The sequence below is a fragment of the Cucurbita moschata genome, unplaced genomic scaffold, assembly GCF_002738365.1.
Source record: "Cucurbita moschata cultivar Rifu unplaced genomic scaffold, Cmos_1.0 Cmo_Scf00035, whole genome shotgun sequence".
In the NCBI taxonomy this organism is placed as follows: Eukaryota; Viridiplantae; Streptophyta; class Magnoliopsida; order Cucurbitales; family Cucurbitaceae; genus Cucurbita; species Cucurbita moschata.
Genome location: NW_019268551.1, coordinates 1,228,705 through 1,251,678, shown reverse-complemented (window position 1 = coordinate 1,251,678; position 22,974 = coordinate 1,228,705). Strand labels below are relative to the sequence as shown.

The 22,974-nt window shown below is 34.4% G+C and overlaps 3 protein-coding genes across 3 annotated transcripts in view; 1 reads left to right on the top strand and 2 right to left on the bottom strand.

Moving 5' to 3' along the window:
* Window positions 1–2,996: 2,996 nt before the first annotated feature.
* On the bottom strand, window positions 2,997–7,381 carry LOC111431088 (vesicle-associated protein 2-1). Its single transcript, XM_023067602.1, has 7 exons — window positions 6,808–7,381; window positions 5,823–5,893; window positions 5,642–5,723; window positions 4,754–4,869; window positions 4,548–4,664; window positions 4,045–4,113; window positions 2,997–3,387 (listed from the first exon to the last, which is right to left on the bottom strand). Exons 1-7 carry the CDS (start codon window positions 6,866–6,868, stop codon window positions 3,253–3,255), a joined length of 651 nt encoding a protein of 216 aa, XP_022923370.1. The 5' UTR covers window positions 6,869–7,381; the 3' UTR covers window positions 2,997–3,252.
* Window positions 7,382–16,226: 8,845 nt separating this feature from the next.
* LOC111431090 (classical arabinogalactan protein 9-like) lies at window positions 16,227–16,969 on the top strand. The gene has a single exon (XM_023067604.1). It carries the CDS (start codon window positions 16,281–16,283, stop codon window positions 16,761–16,763), a length of 483 nt encoding a protein of 160 aa, XP_022923372.1. The 5' UTR covers window positions 16,227–16,280; the 3' UTR covers window positions 16,764–16,969.
* A 2,844-nt stretch (window positions 16,970–19,813) lies between these two features.
* Window positions 19,814–22,974, bottom strand: part of LOC111431091 — a 5,567-nt gene continuing 2,406 nt past the window's right edge. Inside the window, exon 2 of the mRNA XM_023067605.1 lies at window positions 19,814–20,277. Coding sequence (XP_022923373.1) covers window positions 20,255–20,277 — 23 coding nt within the window. The 3' untranslated portion in view covers window positions 19,814–20,254. The remainder of the gene's footprint in view (window positions 20,278–22,974) is intronic.

Sequence of the window (22,974 nt, the reverse complement as noted above, 5' to 3'; positions counted from 1 at the left end):
CCATAGCTTTGGTTTTGTCTTTTAACTTTTTGTTCATTTTGACTTTTTCTTATTGTTTTTATTTTGATTTTAGGATGGTCCAAAAATTTGTATTAAAAAATATTTCTTATTTTTAAAATATGTTTTGAGATAAATACAACTTCAATAAATAAATAAATAAAAGACATGATTTTTTTTTTATTGATGCTAGATAATCAATTTTGTAATATTCTCGTGTCATACTTGAATCAAGGAGAGGTACATGAATTAACCGAGATCACATTCGAATGAGAACGATCTTGAGTATAGTATGACTAAGAAACGCTTAAAAGAAAATTAAAAGTTACTACCTATACCAACAAAGTGTATTTTATTTTTTGTGGCTCAACGATAGAAACTCTAGAGTTAAACGTGTTTTGTTTGGAACAATTCTGTGTTGAGGGGCCTATCGAGAATTTTCTTAACATGCGTGTGAGTGAGGAGAAAGTATGCTGAAAGAACTCATGTTGGTCGGTGGGAAATGTCGGGAAAACCAAGTGCCAAATTTGAATTATGTTTACGCTTACGTAGTACCCAAATGTAACAACCCAAGCTCACCACTAGCACCACTTTGGTTCGTTACGCATCACCGCCAGTCTCAATTAGGGAGAGTTTCTCACACTCTTATAAGAAATGTTTCGTTCCCTCTCCAACTGATGTGGAATCTCACAATCCACCTTCATTGGGTGTCTAGCATCATCGCTGACACATTATTCGATGTCTAACTCTGATACTATTTGTAACAGTCATAGTCCACCGCTAGCACATATTGTCCGCTTTGGCTCGTTACGTATCACCGTCAGTCTCACAGTTTTAAAAGGCGTACTAGGGAGAGGTTTCTACATCCTTATAAGAAAAGGGTTCTCACACACAATGTGTCATGGTACTATGTTGGGACTCTAAAGGGTTGTCAATTGTCCTGAGATTTGACTGAGAGTCATTTATGGCTAGCCCATATATGTATCATAGTTGGCTAGCACTAGGTCGTACCCCTATGTTATGATGCTACTATGACGGGACTCTAAAGGGTCAATAACAACGTTTATTTGCAAAACGTTCCAATGATTTTCTGCACATATTAGACACGTCATATATGTAGTAACGACTTTAGTTTAAAGGAAATGAAAGTTAGTACCTATACCAACAAAGTACACCTTCCTTCTCGGTAGTTCGGGAAAGGAAGATGACAAAGAAAGGGATAAGCAAAGGATCCTCAAGTCAAAAAGGTGAGTGGAAATGACACTTCAACCATAAGGAGGCTCTAAAGATGATTGTCAAAAGAGAGAAAAAGGTAGCACTAACAAAAATCAACATCTAATCTACCAAATTTTCATTAGATTACATGAGAACACATAAATAAATAGGTACTAGCTTAAATCATGGGAGGCTCTGCTGGCACTCTTTTCTTCCTCCAATCGATGTGGGACCGCCCTTAAATCCACCCCTTTTTGGGGCCAGCGTCCTTACTGGCACACCGCCTCGTGTCTACCTCCCTCTGGGGAAGAGCGAGAAGGCTGGCACATCGTCCGGTATCTGGCTCTGATACCATTTGTAATAACCCAGGCCCACCGCTAGCAGATATTGTCCTCTTTGGGGTTTACCTTTCGGGCTTCCCCTCAAAGCTTTAAAATGCGTCTATTAGGGGAAGGTTTCCACACCCTTATAAATGGTGATTTGTTCTCCTCCCCAACCAATGTGGGACATCATAGAATTACTCACAGCAAAATAAGTCACCGAAAAGGAAAGTATCAGTGCTTCTACATCTCTCAACTGTTCTATCTTCAAAGTTAGTCTCGTTTGGATATGATCTTAGTTCATTCAAATATCCTTAACTTTTCAGTGCACCTTGTTGGCATAGATACTAACTTCAGTTCTTTTAAGCATTTCTCAACCGTTCTATCTTTAGAACCAGTCTTGTTTGGATATGGTCTTAGTTCATTTTCAAGTACCCTTAATTTACTCGAGCCTTACATAAGCGCTATTAGTTTCATTTGATAGTCGACGTGAAAATAGTCTTTCTTTTCCACAAAAACACAAACAATGTCATTGCACGAGAGAATATTTAACGACTCGTAAAAGTGGTTAGAAATGATATTTTTAAAATAGAATGGAAAGGTTTTACATGAGGAGGTGGGCTGATGAGTCACAATCTTTATTATTAGGTTCAAAGCATAAGCAATAGAAGTGGTTGGTTGGCCACAAAAAAAAAAAAAATTAAAAAAAATTAAAAAAAATTAAAAAAAATTAAAAAACAAAACAAAACCCTAATTTAAAACCTAATAACTCATTGCCATGTGATTGTCCCTTCCTTTCTAAATATTTGCTTTTTGGCCCTTTTTGCATCCCACCTCACCCACTTATCCTCCAAATTTTATTAATTAAAATCACCCATTTTTGAAAATTATTAAAAGCCCATTTTAACCTAATAATAATAATAAATAATTTTATATATATATATATGCTCTGACCCAAAATACGATTAATCCGGCATTGGCTAAATGAGCCCCCAGTAGTTTACCGGATAAATTGGTAAGTCGGGCATTCGCAGCCCACCAAGCGAAATCAGTGATTTCTTGGTCACGACCAACTAAAGCTAAAGTTTCATTAAAGAGCGTTTCCACTGGTAGAACCTCATCAGGAAATATAAGGTTTTCATGAGGCTGATCTTGAGCTACCATCCAAGCACGAATCCCTTCATTTAAGAGAATATTTTTGGTATAGAAAATCTCAAATTCAGGATCTTCCGCCACACGGATTTTCTGAGAAATGAAGTCATAGGCACGTAGGTTTAGGACCAGGCCAACTACTCCAAGAACACCATAAACCAATCACGAGTACAAATAACATAAAGAAATGTAATCGAGAAATTGCTTAATTTTTTTTAATGGTTGTTAGGTGGTGTATAAAATAATATGTTATTAGGTGTTTGTTCAATAAATATTAATAATTTTACATACACAAATTACATAAAGAAAACATCACAGAATTGAGTTATATATAAAAGATGAGCTAAAACTTAGCTTCTGAGCTTCAGTTTTGAAGGACTCAGAAGAGATCGCCAGCAACATTCACAGTTCATTGGCACAAAAAATCATAAACAATTTGGAAAATTAACATATCAAGACCACAAATTTGCAGCGTTTCTTAATGTACAAAAATTGGGAAGTAGAAATTATACAATGAAATTGACAAGAAAAGTTGTCTGTCTGCTCAGGATCTGAAACATGGTCCAAGTCATTCTGTAGATGGTGAAGATAATGTGAAATTCAAGAGGAACCCTGCAATGATCCCGACGATGCCCACGAAGATTGCGAAAGTAAACGAGAACCCAGGATCGCCTTTTCGATATTTTCTTCTCTTCATCATGTCCTATTTGAGAGTAATGATTTGTGTAAAGTATTGAGTTGTCATCTATGTTTGGGAGGGGTAATGATTAGCTACTAAAAGGTCAATGCTAAGAACATAATGATTTTAATAAACCCCTCAAAGTTTTTAAAACACGTCTGCTAAGAAGAGGTTTCCACACCCTTTTAAAGAATGCTTCACACCCTTTTAAAGAATGCTTCACACCCTTTTAAAGAATGCTTCGTTCTCCCTCCTCTCCAATCGATGTGGGATCTCACAGTTTCCTTCTCCATCTATCATTTAGGGAGAAGGGGAGGCTCTTGAGGTAAGAACAAGTGTGTTTGTTCCTTCTCCGTCTATTGTTTAGGGAGAAGGGGAGGTTCTTGAGGTATGAAGGGGTGTGTTTGTTGTGTGGTCGTTAGGGAGAGAGAACGATAGATTATTTAGAGAAACGGGGAGGGATCCGAGCATTGTTTGGTCCATTGGTAGGTCCTATGTTTCTCTCAAGACGATAACTTATTCGTTAGGTCTTAAAAACTAACCAGTGATCATGCTATGGACCCAATCTTGCTCAAGTTCAACTCATTGTTATTATGAACTATGCATTGAACAAGTCTCTTGGTTATTACAGAAGTCTTACAGCCAGCAAAGAAGTATAATAGAGAGAGAGATGTAACTCACCAGTTCCTGTTGTAATTGATGGGTTTGCCTTATAGCCATGTCTCTATCTTCCTTCAGACGTTGTAAAGCCTGCTCGTGTTAGCGCCGATGGTATATGAGATACGGAAACAGAACAACAATCAGCGTGTTTAAAATTTACGAGCAATAAAGGTCTATGTCGTCTAATGAGGCCTTAAGCATATCTTAAACTTTTTATGACTCCTCCACTTAACCACAAAGAATCAGTAGAGCAAACAGCTTATGAATGTGCAGAACAAATGTAACAGTCAGCCCACAGCCCACCGCCGGCAGATATTGTTCTATTTGAACTTTCCCTATTGGGCTTTACCTTACCACTTGGACTTCCCTTAAAGGTTTTTAAAACGAGTCTACTAGGAAGAGGTTTCCACACTCTTATAAAGACGGTTTCGTTCTCCTCCCCAATCGAGGTTGGATCTCACAACAAAAGTTCAAATTTGATATTTCAAATTGCAGGGAACAATAAGGAGAATTTCAGCACTCACAGTGGAGCTTTGAGATGAGTTCTTTTCATCTTCTGAATTCCCCAGAGATGATGTTGAAGAAATATAGATAACCTTAAGCTTGCATTCCTCGATCGCCCGTCCACTGTCCTTGTTGAACTGGAAACAAGAAAATAAAGGTTCGAATGGAGCTTTTTAGAATGAAATGGTATGTTCATTCATACTAAGCCACAAGTCGAAATTCTTACAGCATCAGCTGGAAGTTCATCTACATCAGTATTTGGTGGGACTATTGTACTTTGTAAGAGGAACTTATCTCTGCATTGCATATCTGCAGGATACTCTCGCTGCGCTTGGAGAGTCACTGTGGATCCAGCAGCAACTCGATTTTAGTTTAACAGAAAAAGATAAACCGAGACGAATCAAGCGACATAAACTTCGATGCATATAATGTTTAGATTAGCTGCCAGTAGACATATGCTTGTGCAAAGGAAACACGAACAAATAATGTGGTATAAAAAACCCGCTGATCTTTCTTTGAAGCTTGAAACACAAACAAATAAGGTAGAAAAAAGCATAAACATAAAATGCTTAGATAACAATTACAACCTATTATGATGCAAGAAACACGAACAAATAATGTGGTATAAAAAACCCGCTTATATTTCTTTGAAGCTTGAAGCATGAACAAATAAGGGAGAACAAAGCATAAACATAAAATGCTTAGGTAACGATTACGACCTATTATGATGCAAGAAACACGAACCGATAATGTGGTATAAAAAACCAGCTTATCTTTCTTTGAAGCTTGAAACACGAACAAATAAGGGAGAACAAAGCATAAACATAAATGCTTAGATAACGATCACGACCTATTATGATGCAAGAAACACGAACAGATAATGTGGTATAAAAAACCCGCTAATCTTTCTTTGAAGCTTGAAACACGAACAAATAAGGGAGAACAAAGCATAAACATAAAATGCTTGGATAACGATTACGACCTCTTATGATGCAAGAAACACGAACAAAAAATGTGGTATGAAAAACCCATTTATCTTTCTTTGAAGCTCAAAACACGAACAAATAAGGGCGAACAAAGCATAAACATCAAATGCTTAGATAACGATTACGACCTCTTATGATGCAAGAGTCCCAAGGCTGTACGACACCAGTGTTGGGACGCACAAAGTACTTCTTCGGTGAGGTCGTCTTGACCTATTATAAAGAAATAAATTTGAAGTTAGCAAAATGCTTTACAAAATAGATATTCAATGTCAAATATATATCAATTCTTAAAATACTCAAAACTATTACCTTAAAGGCAACATGATGTTCTGTGTTGTTTGCAACTTTAAGATCACAAAAACTCTGCTTTTCCAACTCAACTGATGATATAGGCCCCATTCATAAGTTCAAAACGCAAATGAGAGGTCAACGCATAAGAATATGTACAAAACTTTACTCAAGAACAAACAAAACCATTGAATTAGCATTCTGTTTCTTAATAGATTACATGGATTGAGGGAAGCCATGGATAATACTGAAAGGCCTTTGGGGTTAAAATGAGAAACAAAAAGTTTTACGATCTCTAAAGTAGATGATGGTTGATAGAGTAATCCTTGATCATAGTTTCCAATATGAGTACTTAGGCCAACCTGAAATTTGTGGTAGGTCGTAAAACACCGATCTCCATAGATTTCTCAAGATATTTTCTTATGAAGTTGTGTTATTACATCTATAACAGCCTCAGCCTCAGGTTTAGGTGGGTGGACAGCCCGATAAACGATAATTGCATCCAATCTTAATATAGATTCAATCAACAATCTCCCAAATTTTCATCACAAATATGATAATGCTACCCATGATCAATTAAAATCCTTATGGATACTCGCCTCGAGTCAACCTACAAACGTTTGCATCAGGGCTTAGACCAATTTTTCGTTCACAATAGGCCTATGCCTCTCATAGAAAAGGCCTCCACCTCCATGAAAACACCTTGCAGCTAGGAGTCTCTTTCCCTCATATAATTATCTCAACACTCAATGCAAGGAAATTAGGTAGGCTCCAAAAAACTTTCCTCATATGAAATCATCACAGAAGTGGGAGTTTCTCAGCTCATTTCTCCCTTTCTCCACATAAATCCATACTATAATCCTCAAGAACTATCACAAAACTCACCTAATAATTACGTTTTTCTACTTCCATGACAAGAATGAGCAAACTCAATGCAAGAATTAAACGAAAAACCAGAGCAAATTCAAGAACAAGATACGATAAACATGGAAACAAAATTACATACTCTGAAACTTGAGCTCATCCGGTTGAATGGAGATTAAGCGATTCCCACTTCCAGCACTCATGACGGCACAAATCCAGATCAAAAAAACAAAAAACAAAAACAAAATTCGAGCCAGTTACAGAGTTCAACTCCACGAGCCAAGCATTAAAAAACAACCCACAAACAGAACAAAAAGGATTCCAAAATCCAAAAATCCCGGAATGCCAGTGCCCCAAAACAGAGAGAAGGAAATAGAAGGATGGGAGAGAGAGAGAGTTCACGATATGAACAAGATAGAGATAGAGAGAGAGAGAGAGAGTGGTGAAGCGAATGGAAAGGGAAGAGTACGGATTGCTCGGTCCAAATTCAATCGGAAAAAACCAAAGGGGGATTCGAAAATTTAGGCACAAAACCAGGATCAGTGAAGAAAGAGAGAGTGAAAAATGGCCAAATAGAGAGCGAAAAAGGAGCATAAACGAAAGCTTGATCGGCGGCAACCTCTCCGATGGCTACCGCAGAGCTTCTCTGAAACTAGAGAGAGAAAGAGAGGAGAGAGAAAGTGGGCCACGTGGACAGAGAGAATGGGAGAGTTAACGTATTGGGTTCAAAAGGACGGGGGATTTTTGTCGACCAGACTGTGAAAGGGACCCACCGTGTGGCACTTGATTGAATTTGAATGTTGACGTGTCATCTCTCTTTTTTTCTTTTTTTTTTTCTTTTTTTAAAAAAATTAATTAATTTTACATTTATTCTTTATTTATAATTTTATTTTTAAAATGGTAACAACACTTCACAATTATAATAATATAATTCTCATCATAAAAATTATTATTAAAATTTTATAATAATTATTATATGAGATTTGTTATAGCATGGACAGTCATTGTAAATATGAAAATATAACAGATTATTATATAATAAAGTTTAAATATAAATTGTTGTAAAATCGAGGGTTCGAGTATGAATATTAAAGAATTATATTATTTATAAAAAATAAAATAAAAAAACCTCTAACGTTGGTTTTAAAAGTTTTAGGAAGTTTTGAGTTTTTTTAAAATGATTCATGACCGTAAGAAGTGGGAATTCTCTTGTTCCCTGGTCAAAGACTTGGTTGGATGTGAGATCTACTCCAGGAGGAGCGGTACAGACGTAGATGATATCATTACGACTTACAGCTAAGGATGTCTAACGCCACTTCGTCAACTTACGCCACTGGTCGAATGTTCCCTTTGGCTACTCTCAATCAGGTACTGACGCCGAACACCAACACAATCTCGACGAAAAAAAGAAATTTATTATAACTACATCAAAAATCGAGGTTTCTAACGTGACGGCCGCTTTCTTGGAACTAATTCATAGAGATCAACGTGTAATGTATAAAAAAATATAAAAAGAAAAGATATGTAGCATCAACTTCGTGACGTCCCACGTTGGTTGGGGAGGAGAACAAAACACCCTTTATGAGAAAGTGAAAACCTTCTCCTAGCAGACGAATTTTAAAGCTTCGAGGGGAAGCCTGAAAAGGAAAGCCCAAAGAGGACAATATCTACTAGCACCGGACGATGTTCTAGTCTTCTCGCTAGCCCCAACGAGGAGTGGATTTGGTGGGGGTCCCATATCCAATTGACCTCTCACATTGGTTGGGGAGGAGAACAGGGAGTGGAAACCTTTCCCGACAATATCTGCTAGCGATGGATCTAGATCAAACGAATATTCATTCAACCTATTTAGCTCGGTGAATCAGAAAACCAAGTAACCCTAATCAACGAACACTTTGTACAAAATTCATCACATGATTGCAACTTTCATAAACTATATATTCTTTAATTAAAGATTGTGTGACGCATGCATGTCACTAAATTAAAGTTGACACCTTATCTTAAAAAAAAAAAAAAGTAAATAATAAAGTTTATACAATAATTTACTTTAATATATAATGAATTATTCTAAGTTCTAAACTATGTACTATAATGATTAATGTAGTTATTGAAAGGAGCAAGCTTTGCTGGTTTCCCTCTTCAAAAGGGTCCTTTTTTTTTTTAATGCCTTTTCTTTTTCATGAAAGGCTTTTTCAAAATACACAAAAGCTTTTCTTTTTTTCTTTTTGCTAATTATATAATTTGGTCCCTAATTAAGTGCGAGGTAACGTAATGTGTTCTTTTTTATCATCTAGCTCCATTCATAGTAACGAGCTAGAACTCTGTCCTACTTCCTATAAATCTATGATCATCCTATTAATTAGCGAACGTGAGACTGAAAAGAGGAATTTAAGACCAAAATATGTAACCAGTTCCGAGTTTCCTTGACTCATCCAAACCCCAGATGGTATAGCTTTATAACTGAATCGGCATGTGAGATTGTTCGGGAGAACAATCAATTTTATGTTCAAATAAACAGATTCTGAAACCAAAAGCTGTAATAAGGTTCAAGTGTTCTCAGGTCATCCAAATCCAGATAGTTCCTTCACACCTCTTTTTTAAAAAATTGGGACGAGAAAGTGAAAGAAGGTAAATCTTACGTGAGATCCAACATTGGTTGGAGAGGGGAACAAAACATTCCTTATAAGGGTGTGGAAACCTCTCCCTAATAAACGTGTTTTAAAACTGTGAGGCCGACAGTTATACGTAACGGGCCAAAGTAGACAATATATGCTAGTGGTGAGTTTGGGCTGTTACAAATGGTATCAGAGCCAGACACCGAATGATGTGTCAGTGAGGACGTTGGTCCCCCAAGGAGGTGGATTGCGAGATCCCACATCGGTTGGAGAGGGGAACAAAACATTTCTTATAAGGATGTGAAAACCTCTCCCTAAGAGACACGTTTTAAGACCGTGAGGCTGACGGCGATACGTAATGGACTAAAGTGAACAATATCTGCTAGCGATGGGCTTGGGATGTTACAAATGGTATCAGAGTCAGACACCGAACAGTGTTGGAGGGAGTTCTGCATTGGCTAATTTAGGTATGAGGCTTTTTGGGGAAGGCGAAAGCAAAGTCATAAGAGCTTATGCTCAAAATGAACAATATCGTACTATTGTGAAGGCCCTTAACTTAGTCATGTCAATAGAATCCTCAAATGTCGAACAAATAAGTTATAAACCTCAAATGTGTAGTCAAAAGTGACTCAAGTGTCAAACAAAGGGTGTAGTTTGTTCGAGGACTCCTGAGAAAGAGTTGAGCCTTGATTAAGGGGAGGCTCTATAGTGTACTTTATCCGAAGGAAGGATTGTCGGGAGTGAGTCCCACGTTGACTAATACATTTCCATTGGTACGCAGTTTTTTGAGAAGTTCAAAGCAAACCCACAAGTACTTATGTTCAAATTGGACAATATCATATCATTCTAGCATAAACCGGAAGATCATTGATATATAAGTGAATGATATATAAGTGAGGACAATTAAGTTATATAATGTACGTTGAACGGAGTTCGTCGGTTGCACCGATGGGCGGGATTGATATAGGCTAACAATCCTTGAACCTTGGGCCCAACCGTGATAGGTCAACAAATAATATGACGAAGTGGGCTTGGGCTTGGGCTTGGGCTTCCTACACCAATGCCCCATTTCAACATTAGACTCGATAAAAAAAATGTCAACTTGACCAAAATTTTAATTTTTTAAAAATTCATACAAAAAAAACTAACTCGACCCAACTAAGTTGAATAGTCCGAGTGGTTGAATTATGAGTCATAGAATGCCGGTTCAAAAAGGTATTTGATTTAACCCAAAATTCAATTCGGTTTGCAGGTTGACATTTTTTTAGTCAAGTCAACTCGACCAACTCTAAAATAAGATTACAACCAACCCAACAATACTTTTAAAAATATTAATAATATTTTACGTTCGTAACCGATGTCAGTGGTGCATTGGGTTAGGTTGTGAACTCTATTCGAGTTGCTAACGCCACCAACCCAACCAGCCCAACCCTAAACTAAGGTGCTTACATGACGTTCAGCTCGTTACATTTTCCAAAATATTTGATTACTATTTGAACAAATTCTTCGTTTACGAGTAGATGTGATATCTTATCAGTAACATTTAAAAGCCATAAGATCGTAATCTGGTGAAAGAATGGGTATAAGATTTTTGATAGAGGAAAGGCAACAAGAAAGCAAGCTGTAACAAGCTATGAGGTGTTGTTTGTTATTGTTAAAAGCACATGTGATCATTAATCCATCCAAAAACATGTCTACTCTTTTTGTATTTCAGTGTCCCCTTCTTGATAGCTCATTTTGGAGCCATAACCACCATTCAATATTTCATAAATAATTCCCATTTTATCAACATGTTTTTTTACGGTCTCGTATAACTCTATTTTACTTCATTCGAAGTTAATTTTTATCAAATTCAGTAGAATAATGATAATAGTTTTTACTGATCAAGAAACGAGATAATGTGAATATGATCTCGAAATTTATGGAGAGAAGACAATAAACTAACTCGGTGTTTGTAGGTTGGATTTGGTTGAAAGATTTTCTAAGCCCAACTCAGTCTGATTCTAAATTTTTCTTTTCGAAAAGTGACATTAAAACGTTTGTAAATTATATGTGGAGTATGATCGGCCACACTGGTGAGGCAATAGCTTACTAAAGCGATGATCAGTAGCTAGTCCGAGAGGATGATCGGCCACACTGGGACTGAGACACAGCTCAGACTCCTACAGGAGGCAGCAGTGGAGAATTTTCCGCAATGGGCGAAAGCCTGACAACAAATTGTTTAACTTTTTTTTTAAGGTAAAATGTGTTATTACCGATTTTAAAATTTTATAGGTATTTTTTTAAAATATAATATTAATGATAAATGTATTTTTTTTTTTTTGTTTATTATTATTATTATTATTTTTTTTAAATGAAGGTCTTAACCGAAAAAAAATTAAAATTCAAAGATATTTTTTATTTTTTATTTTTTAATTTAAGGGTATTATTAAAAATTTATGAGTATTCTTTTATAATAAATTATAAAATTTTTGGGTATTTTTATTAATTTAACATTTATTAAATAGAATAATTTTAGACCTTTGAATTTCGATAAATTAAAATAATATTTTATGCCAAGATATTTTCGCAACAATATAATATTTATTTATTTATTTATATTTTTTAAAAACAATATTTCCCAAATCACTATAAATATTTTCTAAATTGCATGCAATTTTTTTTATTATTATTTTATTTATTTATTTATTTATTTTTGAAAGCACCTAAAATTTTGATAGTACTCATCTTAAATTTAAATAATTTATATCTAATTTAAAATTTTATTTAAATAAAATCACATAAATATCCATTTTCTAAGTGAGCATTTATTGACATGACAATTTGATTTAACTGATTTATTTGTTGGCACCTCAATTCATAAATGCATATTTATTAATATCAACTCTTTTTTTTAATTTCATAAATGACAAAATTTATATACATTTCATACATATTTACATTTATAATTATTCAATTATTATTTATAATGATTATTAAATAAGATATGATAATTGTTGAGATATTAATAATTTTGTTACACATCACATCCCACATTCAAATTTTGCTTACTTTATAAGTGAAGCAAGAAAATAATATCATATTTTATTTGTTATAATTTAATATTTTATACAAATTAAATATTATTTAATATTTTTCTGTTAAATGTCAATTTTATGTGTATTTTCTATTTTAAAGAGTGCATTTGTTCAAATGTTTAAATTTGGTAAAATAAATAAATAAATTTATGGTGTTACACTTTTCCAGCTTTATCAAATAAAAATAAAAATTAATAATTATATCAATTTAAATTTTAAAATAAAAAAATAAAAATTGCAGATATTAATAATATTAGAAAAAAAAATGTCGAAATCAAATTAATGGTAATGATTTTTTATTAATTTAAGTATTTTCTTTCCTTTTCTCGCTACCTTTATTTATTTTTTATTTTCGAAGAAATATAAAATATTAATTTTTTGCAATTTAGATATTTTTTTAATTGATTTTAAATGAAATTACTCAAAAAGGGTTATAAATCAATTACTAATAATCTAAAATTTAGGGTTTAAATTGATTAGTTGAGGATTTTAATTAATTCAACTTTGCCTCTAAAACCTACAAATTTGAAATTTACCTTTACCATTTTACGTTGGTTAAATACGAGGGTGTATGACCATTCACCAAAACCATGTCTACATCTGTCGGGGTTAAAATGCCCCAAAACGTACCATAAGGGATATGACTAGTTGTCACGTTTTCTTACCCGGAGTTGTATGCCCCAAAACGTGACTCGAGGCCCGAACATACGCTTACATGGTTCGTAACGTTCGAATTTTTCACGGCTGACTTGTTCGTTTGGTTAGAACAAGTGCCGCACAATCGCTGTCCCGCTATCGCTAGAGTGCGATTGTGACAAGTCGTCACTTATTCCTACCCTGAGTTATATGCTATTTAAGCCATGATATTTCTTTATTTATTTAGTCATAAAATGCTGTTTTTTTTAATTATTCAAATCGTTTTCAAATGTATTTTCTCGCTCACGTTTTTTTAATTTTTTTCTCCCAACGTGACTGAGGCCCGAACATAAGTCGACATTGTTCGCGATGTTTAAATTTCTCATGGCTGATTTGTTCGCTTGGTTAGAACAAGTACCGCACAATCATTCTCCCGGTATCGCAAGAGTGCGATTGTGACAAGTTTTAAGAGAGATTATTACCATCTTACCCTGATTAAAAATGGTACACGAACATGTCAAATTTAAGCTCGGTTTCTTACTCTAAAAGTGTCGAAACTTAACCCGAGTGACAAACACGACGTGTCACGTCGAGAAATTGAATGCTAGGCTGGAATGTGCTTGCTTTTATGTGTCATGACCTCTTTGTATTTGTCCTTGCACATGAATTGTTCAGGGAGAGAGAGAGAGAGAAAGGGATTCTCTCTCTAAAGCTTTAGGGCATTTTGAATCTTAGCCATACACGTGGCAAGCCCAACAACCAGAGAACATGAACAAAGTTTATACATACCAATGCAAAAATCTTACTTATGAAATGGACATTTTTTCAAAATGACCAATTTTAACCTTAAATTGTTTTTTTTTTTTTTTCGGGCATTCTTTCAATGTAATAACTTAAGCCCACCGCTAATAGTCGGTCCGTTACGTATCACTAAATATAGATTTCACGATCCACTTTTTTGGAGACCCAACGTACTTATTGGCACAATGCCCGGTGTCTGGCTCTAATATGAGAGATATTATCCGCAAAATATAAATTTCACAATCCACTCTCTTGGAGGCTGCCTGGTGTTTGGCTCTGTATCATAGATATTGTTCACTTTGGCATATTACTTATAGTCGTCAGTCTCGTAATTTTAAAACACGCCTGTTAGGGAGAGTTTTCCACACCCTTGTAAGGAATGTTTTGTTCTCCTTTCTGATCTACGTGGGATCTCACATTTGATGAATTATAAAACATATATTTTACTAAAAAGACTACAATAGAAACGACCATGTAAATTTTAGTTAGGTAGTTTAACTGTTCAGTACTGAGAAAAAATTTAATTTTTATCGAAAATAGTAAAATTTTAAGATTTTACCTCATTATTTGTTAAAATTTAGGTGAATTAACGAAATTTGAACTAGAGGTAAAAATGGTAACATTTAGATGTAATCATATATTAAAATGAGTATTATTAATATTGCTATTAATTAATTAATTAAACATTAATTGAAAGTAATATTGATAACTAAAATTTTAATTTAATTGCCAAAAAGAATTAAATAGAATATTAATAATTAATTATATTATATTTTTAATATTTATTAATAATAAAATCCTATGGCTTTTCTAGATTATTCTTTGGAAAATTTATAATAAAAAAAATTATGGTCCTCTGTGGGGTCCACTAGTGCTTTGTGGTACATGAAGTCAATGGCTGTAGGGCAAAGACTTATGAACACCACAAATTTTAATTTTAATTTTTTTTTTTTAATTTTTACTTTTCAATACTTTGCTAAGCTTTCACCACTAATTATCAAAGTTTTAATTATTTTTATTATTTTTATTTGTTTGAAGCTATTAATTTCAATGGTGTCTATTATTTATGATGAGGGTTTTTAAGTAATTAGGTTTGACTTTTTAAATTTGACTTTTTGAAAAATTGAATCAATTGTCGCACTCAAACACGTTACTAATAAAAAAAAAATGGACGACAATTAAATTAAAGGGTGTTTCGAAAACCTGATAATCAAAAAACTCGATTAATTCAACCCAATCTAACCCATACGATTCATGAGTAAACTAACAATTTATAGTTGGATTGGGTTGGGTTTGTTGGATGATGGAAGTCCACTAATTTAGGGAATGATCGTGAGTTTAAAAACAAAGAATACTCTCTCCCTTGTTACGAGGCCTTTTGGGAAGCCTAAAGTAAACCCATGAGAGTTTAGCTCAAAGTAGACAATATCATATCATTGTGGAGAGTCGTGTTCGTCTAAAAGGGTTCAAGATTGACCCGAGCAATTAGTTGAAGCTAAAAAAATGTCTCACGTGACTCGATTTAACCTACCAACCAAATTGAACCACAATAAAATTCTTTTTTTTTTTTTTTTTAAATTTTCAAATTTCCCAAATTGCCCTCTCTTTCACAAGAAAATGAAATTACAAGTGGAGGGCACTAAGTTTAGAATATTTACATACGAGACCCACTTTTTTAAAGTATTCTTTTAGAAAGTAGTCTAGGCTATATACATGCCTTTTCCTTTATATATATATATATATATATATTTTTTTTTTTTTTTTTTTTTTACAAATTATTTTTACAATTTTTTAAAAATAATTTGATTGGTTCATTTTTTCCAATCAAAATCAATCAATTTTATTGGATTTTTTATAATTAATTTTAGAATTTTTATAAATAATTTGATTGGTTCATTTTTGCCAAACAAAATCAATAATTTTTTATTGTTTTTTTTTAATTATTGGTCTTAATTAGATGACAAAAAAAAAATGTGAGAAAGGAATAAATTTTGACCAATAATAAGGTTGACTTTTCTTTTGTAATATTTAAAATCAGTGTTTTTTGGGCCAATTTAGGTAAATAAATCAATTTAATGAATTCAATAAATAAAATAAAAATTAAAGGACAAAAAAACAAACATTGACAATTTTTTTTCCAAATTTCTTTTATTTTTTATTTATGGTTAAAAAGTGAATTAAGAATGTCCCAACTTAATATGAATTATTTTTAAAATCTAAAAATTAATATATAAATAAAACAAACATGAAAATCATATAAATTTAACCAAATATTTATATTAATATAAAAAAACAAGAAATTCAAAAAACAAGAAAATGTGGTGACGTGTCAGCATACAAAGAGGGTAGCATGGAAAAATGTGTGCACTCATGGGTAAGATTAGCGACAAAACTTTCCTCTTCTTCCTCTTTATATATCAATCATCTTCCCCCAACAAACCCTCGCTTCAATCTTCCTCTCTTCTCTGCTTCAATTTCTTGCAGCTATGGCTACCGCACGTGCCATGCTCGTGCTCGCTCTCTCTCTCCTCTCTCTAGCAGCCTCCGCCATTGCTCAATCTCCCTCCCCTGCTCCAGGTCCCGCCGTCGCCGCACCGCCGCCGTTAACCCCACCGCCTGTTGCAGCCCCTCCTACTACACCTCCCCCCACCGCCATGCCCCCAATGGCAGCCTCACCTCCGCCAAGCATGTCAACTCCACCGATGGCAGCTCCTCCCACCGTCCCCCCGCCGATGGCTTCTCCGCCGTCTATGGAATCAGGCCCAAGCCCAGGCCCAAGCACAATGCCCGACAGCCCACCATCGCCTCCAGGCCCATCTCCAGGGCCAGCTCCAGGGCCAGCTCCAGCGTCAGCTCCGTCGCCGCCGCCGTCGCCACCGCCGGGAGCGGGATTTTCGATCCAGCACGGTGGGTACAAGGCGGCGGGTGTTGCGGCGGTGTTGGGTGGCCTGGCCATCGTCTTGGTTTAACAACGCAGCATAGTACTTGAATTTGCTGTAGATTATGATCTTCATACTCATTTGTGTATTCTTTTTGTTTCTTTTTCATTTCCATCTCTTTCTATCTCTCTCCCATATGATTCTTGAGAGCAGCTTTGAGTGATATTTGTGGGATATGTAGCATTTTCATTTTTTTTCTAGTTCAATAAGAGAGACTCGTTTCTTGTTCATCGATATCATTTCAAAAGTCGACGATTACTAAATTATGTACAACCGACCCTTTGAATAATTTCTCCAAATAATGCGATAAAAAAGAAAAGGGTACTCATAATTCTGGAGTATTTAATGATATAGGGGTTGAGTAACCAATAATTAAGAAGAATGCAGCTCAAAATTGAATTGAAAGGGGCAAAAGTTCATGAATTTTGAGGAAGAAACCATGAATTTGGGTTGGTTGGTAGGGAAGGAGAGGAGGGAGTAATGAGGTGATGGATGGGTGCTTTGTGATGGGGAAGGGGAATAGGGTGGGGGGAAGGAAAAGCTAAATTTGCCAGCCTGTTGAGGTAACCAATGTGTGGAAGCCAAATTCTCTTTGGTTTTGAGAATTTTGTCCAATTTGAGCGAGACTCGAGACGATTTATCTACTACAATGTACCTATACCTATTGTAAGAGCGCAAACCCACCGCTAGTAGATATTGTCTTACTGTAAGCTTTTCCTCTCGAGCTTCCTCTCAAAGTTCTAAAAACAGAAGAGGTTTCTACACCCTTGAAAAAAATTCCCTGTTTCCCTCTCCAATCGGGATCTCAAAACTATACATGTAAAAAGTACGATTTTAAGTTCTCTTGAATACCCACAATGCATATAAAATTTTTAATGTTTCTACACTCTTGAAAACAATTCTCTGTTTCCCACTCCAACCAGGATCTCAAAACTATACCGGTAAAAAGTACGATTTTAAGTTCTCTTAAATACCCACAATGCATATATAGTTAGACCCTTTTATTTGGATCGAATAGTTATGTTTTGAAATGATAATTGATGTCTTATCTACTGAGCTATGTCTGAATAGTCATTGTTTGAATAGTCATCGAACTATCGATTGTATTGCTACAAATCTTAGAAGAGAGAGAGAGACACTAACGTAGTAGTGGTGGAAGCATAGACATTATAGGTGTAGTAGTGGTGGGGCTAAAATTTGTCACAAAATGACTAAGTGGGAAAATGATGTCCACATGGGGCTTTTAACAAAAACAAGCACCAACATCCAACATCAACTCATGAATGGAAATAAATATATATATAAAAAAAGGAGGAAAATGCAAGTTTTTACTCTTTTACTTTATGATTCTCTCCTATGCCTAAAAAGAAAAATGTTTATCCTTTCTCAATTCAACAAAGATTATTAATTTGTTTTAATGATATAGGAAGTGGTTAAAGCTCCATTAAGATTTTAGTAAAGATCTTTTCTTCTCTCAATAGTACTTTCCAAATATACAATAAAAAACGCTAGATTAAGGAAAAATTCATTGAATATAGATCAAGTATAGAAATTCATAATCTAAACATTCACGAATATTATACTAAAACGTAATCAATGTGTTAGTTTCATATATGTTAAAAAATACATTTAAATTTTTTAAGTTTATCTATTTTAATTATAACTTTTCCTATAGTGGTGACTTAAAAAAGAGGTTACACTTTGTAGACAAAGATAATAATAACAATTCTATGTTACACGTTATTGTATTTTTATGGGAAATGTCCATTCAAGTGAGAGGTATAAAATAATTTAAGTTATATATTTAGAAGTTAGTCCAATAGAGCTCTACCACGTATTTTTCAATGTGACAACACCTTTGAGGCTCACAAAGATAAAGGCATGGCACTAATACCAATGATAGGAACAATGAACCACAATGATATGATATTATCTACTTTGAACATATATTCTCAGGATTTGGCTTTGGATTTTTCTAAAATGCCGCATACCAATAAAAAAGTATTCTTCATGATCTTCTTCTTAGCTAGCCAATACGGATCTCCAATTCACTAAACTTGTAACCTAACGAAACATTGACGACCATACCCTTTTGTAAAGCACAAAGCACCAATGCCTGATGAAAGAGGATTGGATACTGAGAACGTGTCCAACTTATACTTTAAAAGATGGAAGCATAAAGGCATAGGATTCCACCATCAAAAGAGGCTCTAACAAATGAAGAATCACCTCTCATTCTTTTATCTTCTTCACCTTCCGCCTACCTTTAGAATCGCATATGATATAATGGTGTAAAGCTATAAGATTAAAGAATGAATGTTGTTTTAAATCAACTTTACTCAAACTCAAACTCAACATAACTTTGCCAAACCGTTGCACCTTTTTTCATCACTAAGCAATCATTGTAAGCTTTTCTATCACAACAGCATCAAGAATCACCATCAGTTTTAAGACCAGATAAGAGCATATTTTACCCTTCCAAGTTTTCTTTTTTAGTTTATTTAAATATTATTCTAGTTATTATATTTTTTAGAGATGGGTATGAACAGATGCCTAAAGAATCCTAGCTCACTAAGGTCACTACGATCGAAAACCACGATTTGGTCACCAAGACAAAGAAACCCTTGAAGGAGAAAAACTGTGAGATGTTGGGAATTTAATCTCATCCGACTTGACTTATCTAGCAGCTAAAATTACCCAGAGTGCTTACTCATCTTAGAAAATAAGGTTACGTCGTCAATCTATTAGTAAGAGGACTAAAAAGACCGTTCTTAAAATATACAGATCAAAATGAACTGTCTAAAAGTACAATGACCAAAATAGTATTTAACCATTTTTGTGTTCAGACCAGTTGATATTTACCTCAACTATTCTCACCAAACAACCCGTTTAGCCTTCTATATTTGGTTGTAGGATATTACACCATAGATGAATGACCACTACGACTTAGACCTCATTCCCTTTTAAGTATTTTATTTTATCTTTCGAAGTTTTTTCCTATTGTAACATGCAAAATTATCATGATAAAAGTCTCCAATTGCACATTAATTCATTAATGTGTTTGGTCCAACGTGTTGATACCTTATGTGTTTCTAAAAAAATTCTAAGGATTGTTTTTCAGAATTTGGCTACCGGTCAAAAAAGGCTTTTAAAATCCCAAAAGTAATAAAAGCACTAAACCAAGTGTTATTTTCATTGAAAAAGCATTTCACCTGAGAGTTATCCCCCAAGCATTCTCCGACTCCCAAGTGCCTAACCCATTTTCAATCTAATAAGAAGAATCAATGTCAAAATAGTAATTAGAGCATTCTATATAAGATAGCATTATAAGTTGAGTCATAAAGATGATGGGAAAAAGAACAGTAAAGAGAGAACAGAAATGCCTTATCTAGAACTACAACAGCTGCACGACAACCTTCCTGTGAATGCCATTATGTGGGGGCAATTTATCCAGCCGTCTACATTGGATTCTTCCAGTACTCAATTGCCGAAGATTGTCCAGAACCATCTGGCTAAGTTTCTCATCCATAGTTGAGTTGTGAACCTGCCAACAGAACCAAAACTGGAATTCAAAATCACTTCATTGTAACAGTATTGAATTTCTAGAGGTGGAAGAATAGCAGTAATTAACAGCCTATCTAAAATAACCTTTTCAAGTGCTTCAAATCAAACAAACCTTAAAAGGGATATTCTCTTTCTTTCTCTAGATCGTTTGTGGGTAACTCATGTGCAATAAATATTGGCTAAATTGTAAAAAAGTAATCTTTGAACTGTAATTTGTTTAAAAAATAGCCTTATTTTCCTAGAAGTTTCAATATTATTCTCACCCTTTCATATATGTTTCAAAACTAACCTTTGGGTAGAAGTTGTTTAGAATTTTGGAAGAAAGTTTAGACATGGAATGAGTTGATGATGACCTAGAACAGTACCAATACACCGTTCAATTTTGAATTTCTATGACTTTCAACTCTAATGATAGTTTTGAAATATTTATGAAAATGAAGAATATTGTTACAACTTTCGAAATAATAAACATATTTTTGCCACTTATAATTTGGCCTTAAATATTCTAGGAAAATTATTGATTTAGGCACAACAATATTGATGGAACGATCCCAATGAGTGGGCCTTCCAACATACAATGGCCAACCTATCAGATGCATAACAAAATTAAACCATTGCAGATTTCAGACAGCACAACAAAAAGAAGTGACATCAATGGGACCATCTAAAAAGGATACTAAGGCCACTCACATACTCTGGCCCGAACCTGCACAAGTCATATCAGGTGATGGTACAAATAAACAGTTAGCATGAATATCATTATAGGAAATGTGTGTAATGAACAAACTGAAATCCCTGGTTTCTTATTTATGTTTGATTCTTTTGGCTTCGCCCTTCCAAAAGGGAAGGACAGTTTCTGAAGAATCAAAGGGCACAATACAATTTGTTTAAGAATTCAATTGAGAAACAGGAAGTTGAAACGTTCTGTTTATTGATCTGGAGAATTTAACGTCAAATCAAATTACAGAACATAATTTCAGCAGTAATTTATGCAACTCAAATTACAGAACTAATTTCAACAGTTTGACTGTGGGTCCTAAATCCACAGAAGACCCACAAGACCTCTGACTGATTGTTAAAAGATGGATATTCAAGTACTTCACTAGCCTCATAACTACTAGATGCTACACAAAAATCTTAAAATTTTCAGAAGATCGAACTTAATACCTAGGTTACCCTGGATTAAAAAGATACCAAGTTTTAAGAACAAACAATCCGAACTAAGGACAAGGAGAAAGACATGAGAGTTTAAGATAGCTTATTGAGTCTACAGCCACTATGCAACCACCAGAACTAAATAAGCTCTCAATTAGTCCTCTGTTCTATCTCCCATCGAAGATATATTTACATCAGTTTTATGGCCACTAAGATAACCATACAAGTATCGAATAAACGAAGCTTTTAACAGTTAATCATATGGGAATAACAAACTGATATTATGAGAAGTCAGTTTTTACAGAAATAATCGAAGATTTCAAAAGGAAAATCTTCTGCCTACAAACTTACCAAACACAACATATATCCTAATTCATAATTTTATTTAATGAAAAGTATTTATTGGCAACTAACAAAGCTCCAACTTTGTTTCCCCTTGCTCTGTATGTACAACGTCCAATAAGATAATTCGAGTAAATAACCCTTCAAGTAAGGTCTCAGAAGAAATAATTCCATCCATATCCGTTGTCCTACACAGAAGACAGATTCAAAGAACAAGACCATAACCAATCTTGAAGGTAACAAACTCTATTAATGAGCGTGGTGAAGCTTTACAATGAATATCCAATTCAATATTTTTCAGCTTTTCATGAATATATCCATGTAAATTTATAATGACAGTCTCATTTTTTCTTCTTTTTTTCTTTATATCCATGAGTGTTGGAGCTAGTTTGCGACCACCTCGACTATTCTCTACATCTAGTTGTCATGGATGTTCGTAAGATATTAAATCGTGAATAGATTACCACCAACAATGTCTTAAACCCTTATTGATACTCCCAATTATTTTCCTTAAAATAAAACCACCAATCACATCGGAGAAGAATATGAGTGCACTCTTTAAACGCCTTCTTACCATGCCACACAGTAGCTAGGAGATGAAATAAATAATACCACTAACACATATCATAATGAGTTCTCAAAATCCCTGAGGACAACTCATAAAAGGGTGACTTAACTGGCTAGCATGCTAGGTAAGGAGGAAAAGGATTCTAAAATAGAATGATCCTACCTAAGGTAGTGCCCACTCGAGTTCTAAAACCTTTTGGGTATTGTTGAGTAACTAACTCTTGAACAGCTGCTCCTAGATGAGTACCAAAGGTTTAGATTTTTACATTCACCAAAAAGTGAAGTTACACTGTTACAGTGCAAGGAAAGAAAGAAAGGCAACAGTTGGGTTGAAGCTACTGATATATTCACTTATTAGATGATGAAAATGAGATCAGCTCATAGCCCCTTAAAGATACAGTCACTAAGGTTACAAGTAGTAGAATATAAAGATTCTGCACTACCAGTACATGCATATATTTACTACGTATGATGGAGCAAGACATTCGGGATATTTGACTACTAAACTTAACAAGCAGATCTTTAACTGTTATCAAAGACTGCATAGAGAAAGCTCAGAAACCTGCCAAATAGATGGCAGAAACTAAACAGTTTTTTTTTTTTTTTTTTTTTT